Raw genomic sequence first — 20060 nt, 5'->3', positions numbered from 1 at the left:
TTCTGAGATGCAGGAGGATTATAAAAGCAGTAGAAATTCTGTATTTTGTGCACACAATCTGACCTTTATTCCAAATGTTAAGAGGACATGCTACTCCGAATGAGAATTACAACAATTTTGTAAGTAATTCTGGCAGATTGTAGCTGTTATCCATTTCTGTATACACACAATTGCTGAAGCAAGAACTTTTATTTTTATACAGGCTTCTTGTACTAAATGTAGAATTTCTCTTGGCCAACTTTATAATCACAACTGTAAATTGAAGTCAGATTTGGAAAGACATGCTGTTTTGTTGAATTTAAATTAATTACCTCTAGGACAACATTATCTCATGTTTCTCATGTAAGGATAGTACAGTACAAAATTTTGTATTTTGAGCACTGTTTGTGTGGGTAACAAAAGCATTTTCTTTTATTGTTCATGAAAATGAAAACTGTATTGCAATGTAAGTTATTGAGTGATTTGCTTTTACAAAACAGAGGCAGTTTTGTTTCTGGGTATTTAGATCTGGGTATTAACAAACATAGAGGTCTAAGAAAATCTTAAATAAGTAAAAATAAGGATGAAACATTATATAATGTTATTTATATAATAAATACAGAGGTATAAATGCAGTAAAACATAATTGTTGCTTTATTGTTGTTTTAGTTGTAAGATTTTTTAGTTAGCAGTATTTTCTAAACAAATATTTACATTTCTATGACATATTAAGCCAAGGTAAGGCATGATACATATGATGATACATATAATCTTTTTTTAAAAAATGCAAAGTATTCTAAATAATTTCCAAGAAAACTTCAAATTTGGTATAACCTTAGCTTTCATGGCTTCCTACTTTTTGTCACCTGTAAGTAGGAAATCATCCCTCCAGAAACAGAGGGAAAAGAACTGGAGACGGAATTAGTAGTCCAGTAATTAAGGTGAAGAATGGAAAATGAAGTCAAGATAGTAAATATGTTCCATGCTTTCTGTGCAATTAAAAATGAGGTCAGGGTTTATTTTTTTTTAATAAATAAAGATTCTACTAACATAGTTGTATTAATGTTAACTTTCAAGACTGAACTACAATATATTGATAAGAAAAGATCAGAGTGACACAGTATTGTAGTTTCTTAAAAAAATAGGCCAATATTCAATAGATGCCTGGGTATAGAGAAAAAGAAATCATTAAAGATCAAATCTGCATTGAGTGCATATTCTTACTAGAAGGATGCAATGTGGGTCTACTCTTAGAGAGTTTGGAAGGTAGTGCACATGTAATATGTCTCACATCAAAATTTCACACTCCTGCTTGTGCAGAAGCCAAGACACCAGTTGATTTCTCAATGATATGAGTCATACCATAAAGCTGTGGAAAACAGGGACGTTTTTGTAAGTTTTCTTCTGCATTAAATGAAAACTTAATTTTTAGCAGTCACTAGTTATGAACAATAGTGAGATTCTGGGCATCAAGAAACTAAATCAGAACACTTCCACATAACTAATGTTATCCAGCCTTTTTTAATAACAACTTTAATAATAACTATCCCATGTAATTATTCAATTGGCTAATGTTTGGTTCTGTCCCATTTTCCTACGACACAAACACGACAAGTTCAAATGGCAACATTCACAGCGATTACAAGGTGCAAGAAACGGAATTTTAGAAACCCATGCAGCATTTGACAAGCCTGAAAACTTTGATGTTAAATATTATTCTTAAAGTGTTCTTAGTCCTGAGGGTTGTAACTATAGCATTACATGCAATTACTTGTTGTGTTTGCAAGTCCCCAGTGGCAATAATTAGTCTACCTGTTGACATACTGTTTCTGTGCTCTATTGTTAATGCAGGCAATTGATTTGCACATGGGTGTAATTACCATCACTGATGGTGTCGGAGATGAGCTTCCCCACCAGGGTCCTGTCAATCACCACTTTCTCCAGCTGTGGCCCAGAAAGGCTCAGGGACACCAAGATACCTGAGTGAAAGAGGAGCTGAAGCCAAAGAGTGAGAAAACAACGTGTCAAAAATCATTAATAAAGTGAAGTGTTCCAAGGTACATATTAACAGCCGTCCATTATGTAGTAATCTAATGTTCAAAATTACAAAAATGAATTATCATTGATGTGGAGATATCTTATAATGACTTTGAAAGGTTTTTCAATAAAAGAAAGAGATGTAACACGACACTGAATTGTAAGGGTACAAGAACTACAATTGCTGAACAATTGAAGAAGCAGCTAAGTCCCCAAATGTTGCATAAAATGTACTGAATTAGTTTGTTAAGAACGGAGATCAAAATTCTGTTCTGTATGAGGGAAGGAATTACACTGATCACTCTATCATCCATGGACCTGATATTTCCTGCATGAAGTAACTGCATAGTCTGCATGCAAAAACATATAAATAGGGTTTAATACAATTCTATATTATTATCACAGATTAAAACCAGCACCTTTTTGCTCTTCTTGTAATTCTGATCATTCATATATTTTTAAAATTAAATATTTGTGCCCTACCACAGAGATAGCTGTAAGCTCCCAACAAATCCATTCACTCCTTGACATAAGGATATAGGTGTCTCTCTTAGAAAATAAAAATTAAACTATTGGAGAGAATAGTCAGTGGGTTATTTCAGAGTTAATTGAATATTCATGCCTAATTAATTTAAATTAAATGATACATATAATCTTGACGACTAAGTCACAGTATTTATCAGCTCCTTCTTGTGCAATATCTTCTATGAGAGAGAGAATGCTCAGTGGGAGGAGTTATGAAAAACATTTTTCTTCGCATAATTAAACCATTAGTCATTTTCTGAGTGCAAGAACTACAGCAAAGGAATTCAGAAAATAAAACCCATTAAAGGCATTCTCAGTAGAAAGACCATTGCAGACAAATCCAGAGGGGCCACCAAAGGCCAGGAATCTGGAACTCCAGCTCTTACTTCTACCTAAGAGTAGATTTTAAAAGAAATCTCTGTGCTTTCAAAAAACTTAACTACTAAAGAAACATTTGTGCTTGTAGGAGAATTTGGCAGAAAAAAATTCCCTGTTTGCTCTGTGCTGGAGCTGTGAGACAAACATGGTTGCAATATAATCTTCAAAAGTTTCTTGCAGTAAAATCCACTGGATTGTATAATAAATAAAAAGTATGAGGGACAGGAATGTAGAGATCTAATTGGGCACGACCTTTGTGCAATGCTCTGCTCCCAAAAATTCAGTTACGGAAACTCTCAGTTATACATATTTTGCTATATTACTAGACCTTTGTGCTCTCCAAAGAACAGAACAAGGGTATTTAAATAAATTATTTTCTTGCCTTAACACCTTTAACCCACATTTTTTAAAAATAAATTCAGTGATGCGCGAAACTGAAAGAAAAAAGATACCTGTGATGCAAAATTAATTTCTAAGAACAAATGATGAGTTCCTATCCTGCCAAAGTCTAACAACACATTAATTTGACAGATATATATGTCGGTGTTTCAATATTGCCTGTCATGACAGATGTCCTTTAAGGTTTTGTCCTAGTAAAAATGTTAGACACGCTTACACTCATGCAGCTTTTATTCCAATCTTTCAAAACTTCAATTTGTCCTTATGTTGAAGTTCGATTAGATAAAATCACAATTTATTTCCAACTTGGTTACATGAAGTCCAGCAAGGTTTGACTATAGTTGGCTGTAAATGTCCGAAAAACCTACTGGAAAAAGTGAGGGTTGGAACCCAGGAGTTGCCAAACTGTGATGTAAGCAACAATAAAAAAAAAATATACAAATACTCTAGAAAGCTCAGTTCTAAATTGCTGAATGGATATCAGCCTGATAGAGGAGAGCAGAACACCCCCAACCTTTCTGTGTTATGTGCCAACAAGAGGGATGGTGCAGTCAGGGTGTAAATTCACTTTGTTCCTATGTATTAATTTCCTGGTAATGGCATAAATCACACCTGTTGGAGCTATAATTAGAATCAATGAAAACCTCTCCAGTGTTTCAAGACAAGACATTTATATAAATATAAAATGTTGTGCTAATGGGTGTGCTTTGCTTTACATTTATGAAACTGGTCATTAAACCAGGGCTATGGACTTTCAGTATTGCATAGAACTCTATGCTATCATTATGGCATAACAGAATCACAGATAGTAGGTAAAAGTAATATAATTTCCATGGTTTTTATTGTTTCTCACACTGTGCTCCTCCCTTCTTTTATTTTACAGCAGAACATTCTTTCTCATTATTCTCCTCAGAAGTTTGAGATATTTGGGAAAATCTTAAATTGTATTTTAACAATTTTTGCTACAATACTTTAGTGGGGTTGGTCCATAGGTTTAAGTTCATTCTTCTAGGAACTTTGGAGTCTAAATTTAAAAAGTAAATCAGAGACCTTACATACTACGTGGCCAAGACGTGCATTTCAACCACCTCCCTTTAAAAATGCTTTGGATTAGAACTGAGGTTTCTTAAAAATTAGTTCTTAGAGTTTAACATGAAATACAAGCAGGTACTTAAGGAAAGCAGGGCAGTGGTGGATTCACCACCTCTGGAGGTATTAAATACATGTCAATGAGGAACTGAAGGGCATATTTTAGAAATGAACTTATGAGTGTTAGGTTAACAGCTGGAAGCATTCTTAAGGGTCTTTTAAACCTGAAATGATTCTATCATTCTGTGCTACCTTTCATCAGAAATATCCCATCAAAGAGAAAATATTTATGTGCTCAAACTGAAACCAATATTTCAATTTGCTATGTTCTGTGTAGTCTGTGCAAAGACTGTTCCATGATAATAAGATCTCAGTGCTGTTACACATAAGCTTGCCTACTTAAGCTCATATTTTGGTGGATGGGAGCAGTCCAATCAAAAGCATGAATGAATATAAAGCAAATAGGGACGATCACAAACTTGGCTTGAACAGGGATACACAGTGATCCAACTCCAAAGGGAAGAGCCCATCATTGTTACAGAATAAAAGCCAATGTAAGAGGCATTATTTGCATAAGGCACTACATCATTCCCTCTAACATATATTAAATTAGAGAAAGAAATCCACAATAATGAAACACATCATAAATTTTTCAGATTGAAGTACTATGATGGGAAAAAACAAAATCAGAAGAGTCATCTCCAGAGCTTAAACAGTCACAAGGTGTTCCTAAACAAATATGAAAGCATGACTTCATACCTATTGGAAGAATAAGGCAGAGCCTTTGTACTTGAATGTAGTCTGAGTAAAACGTTTGGGCCATTCTACATGCTGGGAAGGAAGGGACATTTAATTTCTGTGTTATCAAGGAGTTGAATGCAAAGACTTTGATAGAAGGGATTATGCATTTTATATGCCAAAAAATTTTCTCCACTGAGCAAGAAAGCCATAAGCAGCAGAGGATATACTCAGGGGAAGACTTAGCCCTTCCCTTCCCCAATAGCAAAGTGTTCCAATATGTATTTGAGTTAGTTTTTATTAAGCAAAGGACTTAAGTAAAGGTTCATGACTTATGGACTTTAGTATTACTTAAGCATCTACTTAAGTGGATCCATCTATCCTCAGAAGCCAGAGCCCCTGACTCCTCATTCATGCAGCTCAGCTGCTTATCAGCCCTTCTACCTAAAAAGATACCTGTGGAGCAAAGCCAGGATTTGCTTCTATCTGATTAAAATTGGAAGAGAAGGAAAATATGCCAGTGAAAAAATATTGCTGCAAACTGTTTTCCCTTAGAGAGCCCAACTGACAAAGGAATATGCAAAAGGAGAAGAGAATTGCAAAGCATTTCTTGTTCAAGCAGGTTCCCAGGGTTTTTCCCCACCTCTTCATTCCAGATTGCTTTCTTAGCCACCCCACCATAATTACTGTGTTGCATGCCTTATTACAGATGAAGTTATTGTTGTTACACGTTACTGTTTCACAATAATCAATGCATTTGTACTTCTAGCTCCAAATATCTAAAACCACACAACACATTAACGGTTGTGATCAAAAGCAACCAAAGGAATTTAATATGAGGGCAGTGTTCCTCTTAGTAATTGGGGATGGGTGCTGGCTTCTCATGTATTCTAGACAGAATGTCTTGGTTTTCATATCAAATGTGCTATGTCACCATGCATCTTGCTAAATCAGTTTGCTTATGGGCATTGTAGCTGACAGAACAAGCCAGAAAATATTGCTGTGGATCTCAATTCAGAATCCAGTTCTAAGTATGTCAATGATGGCAACAGAAAAAGTATTTATATACATACATAAATTGCAACACAAATACAACTAAATGAAATCAAAACAATTTAGCAAAGAATACATAAATCCTTTTCATTAGCATGTTATAGATATGATTCATAGCTAGTGCTTGGCTTTTATACAATGAAATATATAACAATGTTGGCAAGTGTTTAATTCAACAGCATAATGCAAATGTAAAACTAAAAAAAGCTTGGAAATCAAATGTTTCAGCTAGATCTCATTTATTTTTACTGCCTTATATTGTAAAACCAAACCTTAACCAATGGCATAATTTCATGGGAAGATTTCATGATTTTGTGGCAAAACTTAAAAGCATTCCAAAGAATTAGAGAAGGAGACCAAGAAGAGAAGCAGCCAGAGCCAAGTTGAGTAAACTCAACAATACTGATAAAATTAATTCCTTAGGTTATTACTCCCTGGCAGGGAAAGCTGAGGAGTACAGTGGCATCTTATTGTAAAGACTTCTTGTCTTTTTCCTGTCATCCTTCTTTTATGGTCTATTTATTTTCCTTTGACATCAGTTAACTGAAGATTACAGGATTATTTCAGCAACTCAACACAGGTCATCAAAGTTGGGGGTCAGAAGTACCATACAGAAATGGTGTGGGTTCAGATCCTATTGGAACAGAGCTAAAGAGAAGACCTCAGTGCTTTAGGACTCAACTAAGCTCTTTTAAACGTGAGAGCAAGCTCCTTGACAAAAATCCCTGTACTGTCTAGGTTATGTTTACATGAACTGGCACATCATCTATTTCAGAAGCTCTAAGCAGTGCTGGAATGTATACTTAGGACTGCAAAAATAAAGGTCATTGGGTTTTTTTGGCAACAGGCAAGGAAGGGAAAATGAAGCTTCTAACACACTGATTGCACACCAAAAAAAAAAAGTAATGGGATAAATTTTGATGCATAAAATGAAATACTAAAAAAGGTAGAAAGCTGGGCAAGCATTATGGTCATTCTAGGCAAACTCATACAGAAAAGCCAGCTTTGAGAAATACACTCATGCAATGGACAACATAACTTGCTGGTAAAACAACTGGATTTCTCATTGGGGCATATGCATGAAGCCTAATTGGCCATTTGCACATAAACAGTTAACATGACAGCACACTTATTTTTAGCAGATGCATGTTTAAAATTACAGCCCCCAATTTTTGCCTGTGGGCCAATTCTAAGATGGAAGTGCTGAAGGAAGAGTGAGGGATTAGGAATAGTGGTATTTAGGTTACAGAAGGCACACTGGCAGCAGCCCTATGCTTGTTTTTCACAAAATCTCAGGGAAATCATAGCACTGTTTTAAAGGATAGTCTTGTTTTCATTGCATCGTCTTTCAGTTTTCTTTGCATTTGTCTTGCTCAAGGTACAACAGCCCTTGAGTTTTTGGATGGCACATTGTTATTACAATACAAAGAGAACTGCTCCTGGTTCAGCTACAGATATGGCAGATTCAAATACAAAGAAAATTAAATGAAAAATGGGAAAATGTGGCTGTTGAGCTAAATATTTTCATTTCTATAAAGGAGTTTATTTGGCATTGTATTGCTACTCAAAGCAAAGGAAAAATAGATATTATAATTGAACCATATACTCAAATTTAGCCCAAAACACTGAAATTATGAAAATCAGGGTAATTTGCTACATGTTCTTCATGCTGTTTGTCTGACACATTGCTTTAACTCTCCAAAGTTAATGCAAACAGGGACTCTTCTCACTAGCTCTGGTATTCATCCAAAAAAGGCTGTGAATACAGCAGTGTTATGCCACAGATCACAGCATTGCGTGGTAAGTACTCTCTGCTGAAACAGTTAATTAGTATTCTACTTAGAATTAAAAAATAAACATACAACATCTTTTCCAGAAGCTTCGGAACATTTGCATCAAAAAGGGACAGTCCCATTATTGCTGCCAAATGCTCAAAGACAGATGAGCAGCAGAAAAACAAACCATCTGACATCAAAATTGATAGAAGACAGCTTTTCTGTTCTAGACTCTTCCAAATAATTCATTTTTCTCTGTTTTATTTTCATTTGTTGGAGGTCTTTTATTTTCAGGAAGACAGAAAGTGGAATAACACAATTGTTTTGGCAAAACATTCTAACCCTTGCTGGAGATTTCAATAATCAGTCACTATTAAACAAAAAACATTTTGTTTTGTGATTGAGAAACCAAAAGCAGAATTTAAGGACAGAGAAATGACTATGATTTTTACCTATAACTTTCACTCTGGTTATGTTATAACCTATACCATCACTTATACTCTGGCCATACAAACCATGGTTCAATACCTAATATACTAAGATGAAAACACCCATCTCTTTTCTTTCCCATCTTGTAGAAGAAATAAATTATATTTGTCTCATTCATATTGATGTAAGCCTGAAATAACTTAGAGGATGCTAAGTCAAAAAATAAAGAAGAGTTTTATGCAGAACTGACAGTCAGCCAAAGGTGTGATACTATAAAGGCAAGATGACACATCCTGGCAAGGAGTTTACTGTTCCAAAGTATGTCTTGGTACAGAATGCAGGTGGATGCTGATGAATGGGAGGGGAATGAAAATGGTAAAGAGGGAATGGACAGGGAAAGCAAATGAAGAGACAGCAAACTGGGAAGCAAATGAATGCACTCACAGCTAATTGACTTGGTATTTCTTAACCAAATTCCTTTCCTAATCAGAACAATAATAACAGGAAAAAATGATTCCCCCAAATTAGCATACAATCAATATTTAAATCAGCTTTAGAAGATTAACATTCACAGATGTATACTATGTAATTTGTACGTGGATGATATACATTTACTAGTAGTAAGATCTGATAGGCAAATGTAGATTAGACAGTCATATTTTTATTATTGATATGAAAAGGCTACATGCCATTTGGCATGTCAAGTATTTTAAAATTTTGCTGTTTTTAAAGGTATTTCTGGAATTTTAACTGTACAGTATTTGGATATTTAGCAATCATTCTGCTGACACACATTTGGAACTACTTGAATAAGAAGAAAAAAATATGAGCCTGAAAAAGCATAAAAGTTAGAAAAAGAAATTCCTTTTTTGAAACAGTAATATTGACAAGTATTCCCCATGCCAAAGCAGTTACAAATATGATGCATTTTCCTCATGAAGGTTGTATAAACATATAAAATTCACTACATATGTTTTTCAGAAGAAGCACATGATTATGGAGCATGTCATGTTCAGCCTGCCTCCCTGCCCTACTGTTCTGTCTTAATAAGGATGTGAAAAAGTGTTCCTTGTACACAGAATGTAGAACTCATATAGCCAGAGAACATAACTATATGTGTGCCACATGTCACAATATCTTCTATTCCATAACTTGATTAATGATCTAGCTGGTTTATAGTTTCCCTCCCATATTACACAAGCATAAAGTAAAAAGATTTGTGACAGATATGTAAATAATTAGGTCGTAAAAATAATATAACATAGATTCCAGACATGTCTATATATTTTAATATATAGCTGCTCCCTCAGCCTACTATTTTGAGGTACAGGATGTTTTCATTTTCCCCAAACAATAATAGTAATAATCACAATAACAATAATTAACAGTAATAACAGTAATCATCATCACCATCATCATCATCTCACAGAATCAGGGCCCTTTAATGGAATTTCTTTGTGTTGATAAACCCCAGGCCTTTTATTTGAGACATATATTTCTGGCTAGAAGTTTAAATAAACCCAATCTACGTAATAAGGGCCCACACAGTAAAAAAACCCCAAAGATTTTCTGTGTTAGTTAACATTTTAACACCACTGCTCCCACCATTGAATGGCTGTTCAGCACCACTGACTGAACACTGCAAGACCTTTTGATGACACTTTACCTGACAGATATGTTTGTTCTTCCATTTGCTCAGCACACATGGACTGCTCTGCATTAAGTCCTAAAGGACAACAGAAAACAGAGAGTGGAGTTGGCAGCACACATTGTCACTATCAGTTAACAGACTTCTGGTTTTCAAGTTTACAGATGAAAAATGCCACACAAAGATGCAGCTGTTTTAGAACAGCCCACCAGACAAAAGCACATTTATCATCACTGGGAGAGTTGGATCTTTATGAAAATTAAAGCTGTTGAAAGAGGTTTGAAAACCAGATTAGATGTTGCTGTGCTTGAAACTTTCTGAATCATACCTCTACCTCCTTGAGTGCATCTCGCAGTTTGTCTGGTCGCTTGGTTTTCAGGATCCAAGGATAATCTCGAGCTGTCAAATAAAAGTGGGTGGGGGGGAGGGAAGGTAGAAAAAAAATTATATACATATATATATATATATGTGAATGTGTATTTATACATGTGGGTGTGTGTACAAACATACATTTCTATATGCAATTTTAAAAAGTTCTTTGGGTTGAACTCCCTTTTCTGTGGAAACATGAACCCAAGATTTCTAGAAGTTATCTTAAACATAAAACTTATCTACAGTTAGAAGGAAATGGCTATGGCTTCTATTGTCAAAGGATCTGTTTTTGGAAGGCTCAGTCATAGGAACAGTTGCCATTCTCTGTCCACACTGACTGTGACCTCCCCATGGCAATTGTGTACAAAGTTCTCAGGACCTTACCCAGCTGCTAAGCACTTGCAATGAAAAGGTACCTCCAGTAAATTAACTCAGTTTCAAGTTTCAAGCATCCTAAACAGATTCTATTCTTCTGAACTAACATTGTATTGCCTAATTTCAAAAAAGCAGGCACTAACATGTCTGCAAAATATATACACATGAATATATGCATATATAGAAGTATTAACAACAGGCAATTGTGAATGCCATAACTTACAGAGTATAGTTATTTACAGGACATTCTTGAAAATTTAGTCTGAAGAATCTGCCAAGTCAAGCAAAGAAGAAACTTCATGACTGCTGAAGTCCTTTAACAAATGTATTAGTGTTCAGCACACTATTGCGAAAATTCTGACCTAATACATTAATTCTAGCAACCAGGAGGCAAAGCTTCCTCTGGAGTTGCCAGTAATTGGCTTGTTTCATGGCTGAGAATCAGGCTCTAATAACTTGTGAAATTTCTTCATTTAAAAGTGAGCAGTTTTCTGTTCATAAGTGTTCTGTGTTTCTGTCCATAAAAACCACGAGAAACCAGAACACATTGTTTATAATCTATTCCTATTTAAAGGAAACCTGATGAAAAGTTTTGAGCTCCAAGCTGTCAGTTTGTATGCCAGCTTCCAGACTGAATGACTTAGCAGTTATGCTTAAACCTCCCTGCAAAACGGAGCTTACAATAGAAGTGCTATAGAGTGAAAAAATGAAGGATTTCATATATCAACAAAAGAGGACACCAGCACACAACTTCTCTTTGTGTTTCATTGGACTGAAGCCAGCATTGGTGGAACTGTTATGATAATATTAATTAGGCATGTAGGATCACATTTTCAATGGTTGCCTTCATAAATACTGGAATATTTATCCACATATGCAAAATGGGAAATTGCCTGTACAGATACCAAACTATCTGTACAAATCAACAGCTGTGAATAAAGTTCCCCAGTGCTCCTTTCCAAAATGTGCTGTGCAGGCTTTGTGCCGTGGGCACCTGTAAAAAAATATTTACAAAAATATTTACAAAAATATTTACATCCCTGCATTCCCAGGGACGAGGTACAGCAGCTTGAGCTCCTTTTGCCTGTCACACTGGGGCTGCTGGTGACAGGGTCTAACTGGGCCTGCTCCTCCTTTGCTCTGAGCAATGCAGAAGTTGTAATACTTGAGCTAAAGAAAAGTTGTACTAATAGAAAAATCTTTAACTGTCACAGTAGTGCTGTGTGATAGCATGAACTGAAATTGTGTTTAACCAGGTAATGCAGGGATGGTCTAAATGTTTCAGAGCTGAAACTGTTCTATGAAGGCAGCTGATTATTAATCTGGAATTTGATTTTGGCTGAAAGTATTTTAGTTATAATTTTCAGTTTTAAGGCAGTTGGTGTTGCAAGTCAAGAGATGATTGGGAAAATGTTTAGTGCTCATCTGTCAAGTAAGTTTCATAAGGAAAAATCTGGATTATTTTTGTGATTCCTTTTGACAATGGTCTTGAAAAACAATACACACTACCATGCTTAGTGACACACACACACAAAAAACCCCCCAACAAACCAGATTGCAAATACACCAGGAATGAATAATTACAAATTTTCAACTGTTTTGTGCTGTGCAGTTCTCTGACCATCACTCTTAGATGACATGTGCAGAAGGTTACATTGGAACAGTCTGAGGTTATTTTAATTCTCTTCCAGGGGCATCACCAATCCAAATTAGCAAATTGTTGGTAAGACAAAACTAAGAAAATATCCTTACATTCTGCTAGCTTTTGCTTCTCTTCTAAGTAACTGTGCTTCATCTGTGATGCTACAGGAAAGAGGATGAAAAGACGAATTAATCCTTGCAACTGCTGTCAGCAAATATTAATATTAGAGAGAGGACAAGCACAGTTTCATAAAACACAGAAATTTCCAAAACAATCAAGGCAGCCCCAATGCTTTCACCCTGTAAAGTAGATATCTTAAATTGGCAGTGAAAGAAAAGCTGTCACAGCCGAGCAGGGCTGGCATCACCGAGCCCCAGTGTTGCCGGGCAGGGAGGGAGGTGAGCAGCTTCCATTCTGCATGGGAACCACGGCACTCGGATGGGAGAAAAGGGAGGGAACTTCAGCCCCACAGCCCCTCCGGCCCGTGGGGAAACTTGTAGGATTAGCGGGATTAATCAGGTAAAGGAAATAGCTGGCTCGCCCTGGAATGGCCATTGCGGAGGGCAGGCAGAGATGCCCTCTGCTGGGATTCCAGCAATCACCTGGGCTCCATACAATGCAAAATACCTTAAAACCCGTAAGAATTCAGAGTGTAAAATCCCACGGAGGTTTTTAGTTACATAACGGTTGGTATATGTGAATATTTTTCCTTTTTTTTTTTTCTTCTTCTGTGGCTTAAAATGTTTTTAAATACTTCGACGTAAGTTGGGAGAAACTCTTTGTTTCTATGGGAGAAACTCCATAGAAATACAGAGGCCATATATACTAACAAGAAACTTGAAGCTGCATTTTGAAGAGCAAGCAGTTGGTTTGAAATATTTTACATTTTAAAGTTTTGTTTAGTTTCAGTTATGGGTATTGGTATTTTACCTGGTTCTTTCTTGTCACAGTACTGGTGGATCCCAATGTCTTCATCTGTACAATTAAATGTAAATGCATTAAATTATGGATATGACACTAGAAAATGAACATAACTTAGAAAGCAAAGTTCAGCATCTCAGTTTTTACCAGCTAAAGCAGTGTTAGGTGTTAAAATACAAGCACAGTATATAGCCTGAATACCATTAGGACTTTCAGTACCAGCAGACAAGGCATGAAGAAGGATGTGACAAGCCCTTACATTTATTTGGAGCTGTCATTCCCCTGATACACACTTTGATTCCCTTCCAGCTGCACACATGCAAAAGTATTTTTAACACCTTCCTAATTAGCATATTTTGTGTTCTTTCACAAGGAAAGGTAAGGATCATGGTGAAAACTATACATTGGAATAACTTAAAATATTTTCTGATGACTGACATAGCTGAGCTAAAATAAAAGAAAGGGTTATTTTTTTTTTAAAGATTCATGAACTCATAAAGCTGCTCTTTCAAAGGATCCAATATTCTTAATCTACAGGTATTATTGTCTACCTGGTTCCTGTGGCAAAGAAATTTGGATGTTTCAGTTACATAGGGACTGCAACCCCACCAGTCAGTTCCTGATGTGGCTGATAGGTAATTACTTAGGTGTGCCATGGCAAGCTCCATTGGGTAGGTCTAAGTACAGCATCATGTTGCATCGTTTTAAAATAATTAGTTTGTCACTGCACCTGTGTCCTTCTAAACTCAGACAGGCATATTCCATGGGGAGAAATTCCTTACATGGAAGAAAAATGTAGAAAGGCACTGAAATGGCAGGCAGGTTTTAAACCAGGACAGCATCCTCTCTTCTACCTCAGAATTTTTGAATGAGGTGTCTAGGCAATGAATAAATGGAAGCAAGAAGGTCAAAGGTGGAAATTAGGCACAGTACTCCACAGTAAAACTTTAATTATAATAAATCACAACTGTGTTTTTACTTAAACCACCAGACTTTTCTATGAAATACAGCTTTTGACTTTTTGATGCTATTGTTGTCATAGAACAATTCTCACACAAAGATGGGATTTCAAGGCTTATTGAATTGATGTTTGAATAGTAACATTCAGCTGAATACCAATTGATTATTCAAAATAATATTTCAACAAAATTATTTTATGGTACAATTGGCATGATGTGTCATAAATAATATTTCATGTGGTCCATTTACAAACCAGTGTGGGCTTTTTAGTATTATATTTCAGGAATAGCAAGGCAAGATGAATGAAGGTAATTTGTACATGGCTAGTAATTAGTCATATGTCTTCTGGAACAATCAATTAATAAGGTAAATTTATCCTTGTAAGTATAAAAATTTCAAGTAGTCATGCAAAGTACCCAGAATGTGCAGTAATCTTTTATTTTCCCATTGAGCACAAATCACAATGCCTCTGCAGTTAACTTGACTGTAGATCATTCACCCAAACTGGTCATTAAACTGAAGCTCACAGTCAAGTTGGCCACAGCTTTCTGAGAAGGGCAATGCATCCAATCAAATCTAATTTTAACATTTTTTACCTGAAAGGATATTACAGTTCTATGACAAGAAAAGCAAAGAAGCTGACTAAATTCAAATGCTGTACTGCTGCCTAATTTTCTTTCTCCTGAGTATAAAAACCACTTTATTTGGGTATTCAGAATTTTATATGAGTTTAATATTCATCAATCAATGATGTTTTGTTCTAGTAACATGTAACAGCTCACCTCTAATATGCAAGTTGGTCCTCAAAGACCACAGAAACATCTCAGTCAGGCAGAAGGACATCTGGTCACAAATGGAACCTCAGCACTAGGCAAAAGAGGGAAAGAAACAGCATGAACCAATTTCTTACCTTCTATCACCCATGAAACTGCAAGTATTTTGGAAACAAAGTGCTAGAAGAACCTAGCACTGATGACATTTTGTTATATGTAAGCTGTAATTTCTGATCACAATAAAAGGAATAATGAATGGCAAAAAATAGAATAAGAAATGCAATATGAATATATACTTATCACACAGAGAGAAATCAACATTTATTGAAAAGTATAGCTGCTCTCACTAAAGCAAATAACTTTGTGCTTGATGCTTTTAATATACACCTTATAATCTATTTTTACTGTATGGTTATACTTTGATATATCCAAACTGAATCCACTACTTTAATATCTGGCTTATATATGAGAATTTGACTGTCTGGTCAAATTTTTTAAACTCTGTACATTGGGAAGTGTCAATATAGTCAAGGAACAGTTTGGAACACAATATTTGCAGACATCAGTTACAGTGTCAGAACAAATTATGTCTTTCTAAATTAAAAAAAAATAACAAACCACTTAGAATATGTCAATTAGAACTGACAAAACAACAGATGTGAAGCATATAGAATATGATTTGAAGTATTATGTACATTGTTATTAAATACTTGCTATGTTTTTTTGAACAATCCATCTGAATATCCCCAGTGGAAGATGTGCTGTGTTTCAAAGGAGCATTGGGAATCTTCCTAGACACAGTAACCAGCAGACTGCTGGTGATTTCCTGCAGTCCCCTAGTCATAAATGGGCCACCAGGTCAATAACTTTCACTTCTTCTGCTAAACCCAAGGATCCACTGAAAGCTGGACTGAGCAGGGGTGTTTACACAATGCAGCAACCTTTAGAACCACTGCTAGTATGGTACTATATTCAAACTTTTTTTCTTTTTCGAAGTAGATTCTTCATTTGGTTCCCATGAGTGCTATTTAGATAATGAATCAATTCAGATAATGTTTGCAGAATTTCTATCACGTAGAGTATCAGACCTTTCTGTCAAGAGTGCTGTGATGAAAAATATGTGCAAGAGTCTCAGGTAGCACCAAAGAAGCTGGGAGACCTTGAGGTATTATCACCCAAGTTAACATATATGTTTGAAGAACGGCCTAATCCACTGAAATAGCACCAAGTGGAAATAGCATTTTCTTTCCACTGATCCCCAAATGTACAAAAGGTCTTGCTGACTTACTAAATCCCATAGTTCTATCAAAAAAACCCAAACAATGAAAATAAACAAAAAAAGCTCATAACACACAACACACGCCTAGTAAATGGAATATACCTTCATCTTAGGTGAGAATGAGGTTTGCAAAAAAATGTAAGGAGATTAGTAGCATGATGGTCTGTTGAACATTAGAACCATTTTTGGTACAAATACAGATGAGGGTAGCCCCTCTTTTTCCATGTGGACTAACATAAAAGGAGATTGTACGCTATAATTTTATCTGTTTTCTCATTTTTTATTACTTACTTACTTCAGCAAGTGAAACAAAACTTGCTTTCCCCAGGGCCCATAGATCCCAGATTAGAATCTCTCACTAACAGGAAGTCATCAAATTGAGTGAGCTTCTCAAAATCCTACCACAGCTTGACTAAAACAAACCCCACACACCTTCAAGTGGCAGATGATCTGTTCAGCAGGAGAGAAGGTACATTTGCCCTGAAACAAGGTGTGGTGGGGTGACCCTGGTTAGACACCAGGTGCCCACCAAAGCTGGTCTCTCTCCCCTGCTCAGTGGCACAGGAGAGAGAAAATAGAATTAAAGGCTTGTGAGGTGAGATAAGGATAGGGAGAGACCACTGACTGCCTACCATCATGGGCAACACAGACTTGACTTGGGGAAATCGGTTTAATTTAATACCAAACAAGATAATGAGAAATAAAATCTTAAAAACACCTTCTATTCACGCCTCCCTTCTTCGTGGGCTCAACTTTACTCCTGATTTCTCCACCTTCTCTCCCCTAGAGTTACAGGGGAGTGGGGGCTGCAGTCAGTTCATCACACTTTGCCACTCCTTCCTCCTCAGGGGAGGACTCCTCACACTCCTTCCCTGCTCCCTTCAACAGGGTGCACTCCTTCAGGAACAGATTGCTCCAGTGTGGGTCTGTCATGGGGCCACAAATCCTGCCAGCAAACCTGCTTCAATGTGAGCTCCTCTCTCCACAGGGCCACAGCTCCTGCATGGACTTCCCATGGGACCACAGCCTCCTTGAGGCTCTCTGCTCCAGCATGGGGTCCTCCATGGGCTGCAGGTGGATTTCTGCTCTCCTGTTGACTCCCATGGGCTGCAGGTGCACAGCTGCCTCACCATGGGCTGCAGAGACAGCTTTGCTCTGGGACCTGAAGCATCTCCTCACTCTCCTTCATGGCCTTGGTGTCTGCAGGGCTGATTCTCTCCTATATTCTCCCTCCACTCCATGCTTGCAATTTGCTCTTGCACTCTAACTTTGTCCCCTGTCCCCTTCTTGTTATCCCAGAGGTGTTACCACTGTTGCTGATGGGCTCAGCCTTGCCCAGCTTGGACCCCTCTTGGAGCTAGTTGGAATTGGCTCTATTGGACACAGAGGAAGCTTCCAGAAGCTTCTCACAGAAGCCACCCCTACAGCCACCAACCACCCAAATCCTGCTGCACAAACCCAAAACACAAGGTGAGACTAGAAGACTGGCATGACAGATAATCCAACATAAAATCCCCAAATTATTCCAAAGCTCTTGTAGGTAGGCTCCATGGGCAATTCTAGTTGTGTTCTGCTATTGAATTTAAAGCCATCCCATGATGCTTTAATGCTCCTGAGTGCCTTCCCCACTGACAGGCCAGAAAACACTTTCAGGTCCTTATTTTTTTCGCTGTCAAACACATAGAAGGAACTTGCCAAAAGGCAGAAGCAAGTTTTCAAATGGGCACTAAATACTCAGTGTCCAAGACGCATACTGTTAAGAAATTTTTCCTCAAAAATGTGAAAAAAAGAAATTTTGTTAGAAAATGTTAAAAACCCAAAGACTTCTAAGAAACAGCCTTTCAGTTCCACATGGAATAACCAACAGGAAGCAAAATTCTCCATGTACGTAAAAAGGGAGAAGAGGTTTGTCAATTACCAAAATCTTTAGGGTTTAGATTTTTTCTTCCCCCCTTCCTTGGACTCTGAGCACTCACTGACCAGCTAATTATTGGAATGTTTGTTACTGTTGTGCCAGTGAGAATGGACAGCTGCTCAAAAATACTGTTTCAGTCTAACAAACTCTAATCCGAAATGCCTTCTGATCAGTTATAGTCTACAAGGGTGAAAAAAAAAGAGAGAGAAAACTTGCTTCATATAACAAAAGATGGCATCGTCAAGCCTGAATACTTTGTTCAGAGGAATTATTTTCTCTTGCTCCTTTTGAAGAAATACATGTCAACTTTCAGAGTTATGCAACTACATCTCATAATTTTCCACATCATTATATTCCAGCACAGTGGGGATGAGGATGATGATGACAAAGCGATCTTTTTGGATTTGAAAAGTGCCTCTCAGTATTTACAATATTCCTTCAACTCCACGAGCTGGGCACTGCTATTGCAAAGAGGGTAGGTGTGAAAATGTATAAAAATTCCTCCCATTGAGCTTTAAGGACTCTATCCCTCCCTCTTTAAAATTTATTCGAATTTGGAGAAAGTGTGTTGAAATAATTCTACTGTTAAGGTAAAAGTGGAATGTTTCTTTTTCTGGCTCACACAACATTTACTGTCTGCTTTCACAATGTCACCACAAACAACAGGGATGTTTGAGTGGTTGCAAAAGCTTACTGACAAATGGAGATGTTTTGCAATGGTCAGTCTGTGCCAGTATCTGTGTGATGTGAGGATTGTTTTGTTTAAAAGAAATTTTCAGTTTAGTAACCATTCATACAGAAAATAACGGCCTGGCCACTTTATCACATCAACAAATGCTGAAATTGATATCAAGGGTCCTCTCTGACACCTCCAACACAGGTGCTGTAATGATAAATAAGTAGAAACTATGCACTGCCTGAGTGATCTGGGGCACTGGTGCTGCATTTCTTCTCTTTCCATAGTCACCTGGGAGAGTGGGGTACTTGTGAAAGGCAATGCTCAGCTCCCAGGGTGAGTGCATTCCAAAAACTCGACCTCTGAAAACACGCTAGGTGCAACCTAGAGGTAGAAAACAGGAGATGCTGACTACAACAGACCATCTGAAATTTGCGGTTCACGGGCCAGAAGCATGGCTTGGTGTGACAACACTACCTTAAGTGTCCCTCTGAGAATAAACCCTGTAGCTGCCAGTCTACAGGGCAGCCTGTGGCGACCATCTGCATGTTCCATTGAAGGTGGGCCCAGAAATGTGCTCCAAGAAACCCAGCGTTCCTAATGAAAGAGCAATGAACAAGGGGGATCCCTCCAAAATACTGTTGCTGTTTGGAGCACACTCCGAGGAGTAGAAACAAGGTAAAATACAAAGCCAGTCAGGAGCAGGTCCCTCTATGCCATGGCAAAGTCACAAAAGTGCTGCAATGGCACCTGTGCATGTACTAGATGAGGTGCTTCAGATGAAGGGTTGGGCAGAGGTTATAGGACAAAATGCCCAAATCAAAGAAAACACTGCAGAATGCATTTTCACTACTCACATGGCATCAGAATTTCTTGACAAATAACACAATACCAGGAATTATTTTATAAGAATCGTCACAGGCCATCCTTTTGTGTTGTCCTATTCCATGGAATCATACAATCAGAGAATATCCTGAGTTGGGAGGATCACTGAAGTCCAACTCCTGGCCCTGCATGATTCTTGAACTCTGGCAGGCTGGGGAGTCTGTTCCAGTGTCCAACCACCCTCTGGGTGAAGAACCCTTTCCTAATATCCA

At 37.2% G+C, this 20060-nt stretch overlaps 1 protein-coding gene across 8 annotated transcripts in view; it reads right to left on the bottom strand.

Moving 5' to 3' along the window:
- Positions 1–20060, bottom strand: part of WDPCP (WD repeat containing planar cell polarity effector) — a 115227-nt gene that overhangs the window by 86874 nt on the left and 8293 nt on the right. For 6 of the 8 annotated variants that reach the window (XM_085054344.1, XM_085054340.1, XM_085054342.1 and 3 more), the window contains exons 2-7: positions 15103–15187; positions 13370–13414; positions 12550–12600; positions 10379–10449; positions 10069–10128; positions 1860–1974 (exon numbers count right to left, since the gene is read on the bottom strand). In XM_085054344.1, the coding sequence (XP_084910470.1) occupies positions 1860–1974; positions 10069–10128; positions 10379–10449; positions 12550–12600; positions 13370–13414; positions 15103–15163 (403 nt within the window). In that variant the 5' untranslated portion in view covers positions 15164–15187. The remainder of the gene's footprint in view (positions 1–1859; positions 1975–10068; positions 10129–10378; positions 10450–12549; positions 12601–13369; positions 13415–15102; positions 15188–20060) is intronic. The other 2 variants (XM_085054345.1, XM_085054341.1) reach the window with 1 other exon arrangement.

Source organism: Lichenostomus cassidix, chromosome 3 (assembly GCF_008360975.1).
Source record: "Lichenostomus cassidix isolate B80296 chromosome 3, HeHo_3.0, whole genome shotgun sequence".
NCBI classification, from domain to species: domain Eukaryota; kingdom Metazoa; phylum Chordata; class Aves; order Passeriformes; family Meliphagidae; genus Lichenostomus; species Lichenostomus cassidix.
The sequence above is the reverse complement of the archived record's forward strand: the minus strand, read 5'-3'. Positions and strand labels throughout refer to the sequence as shown.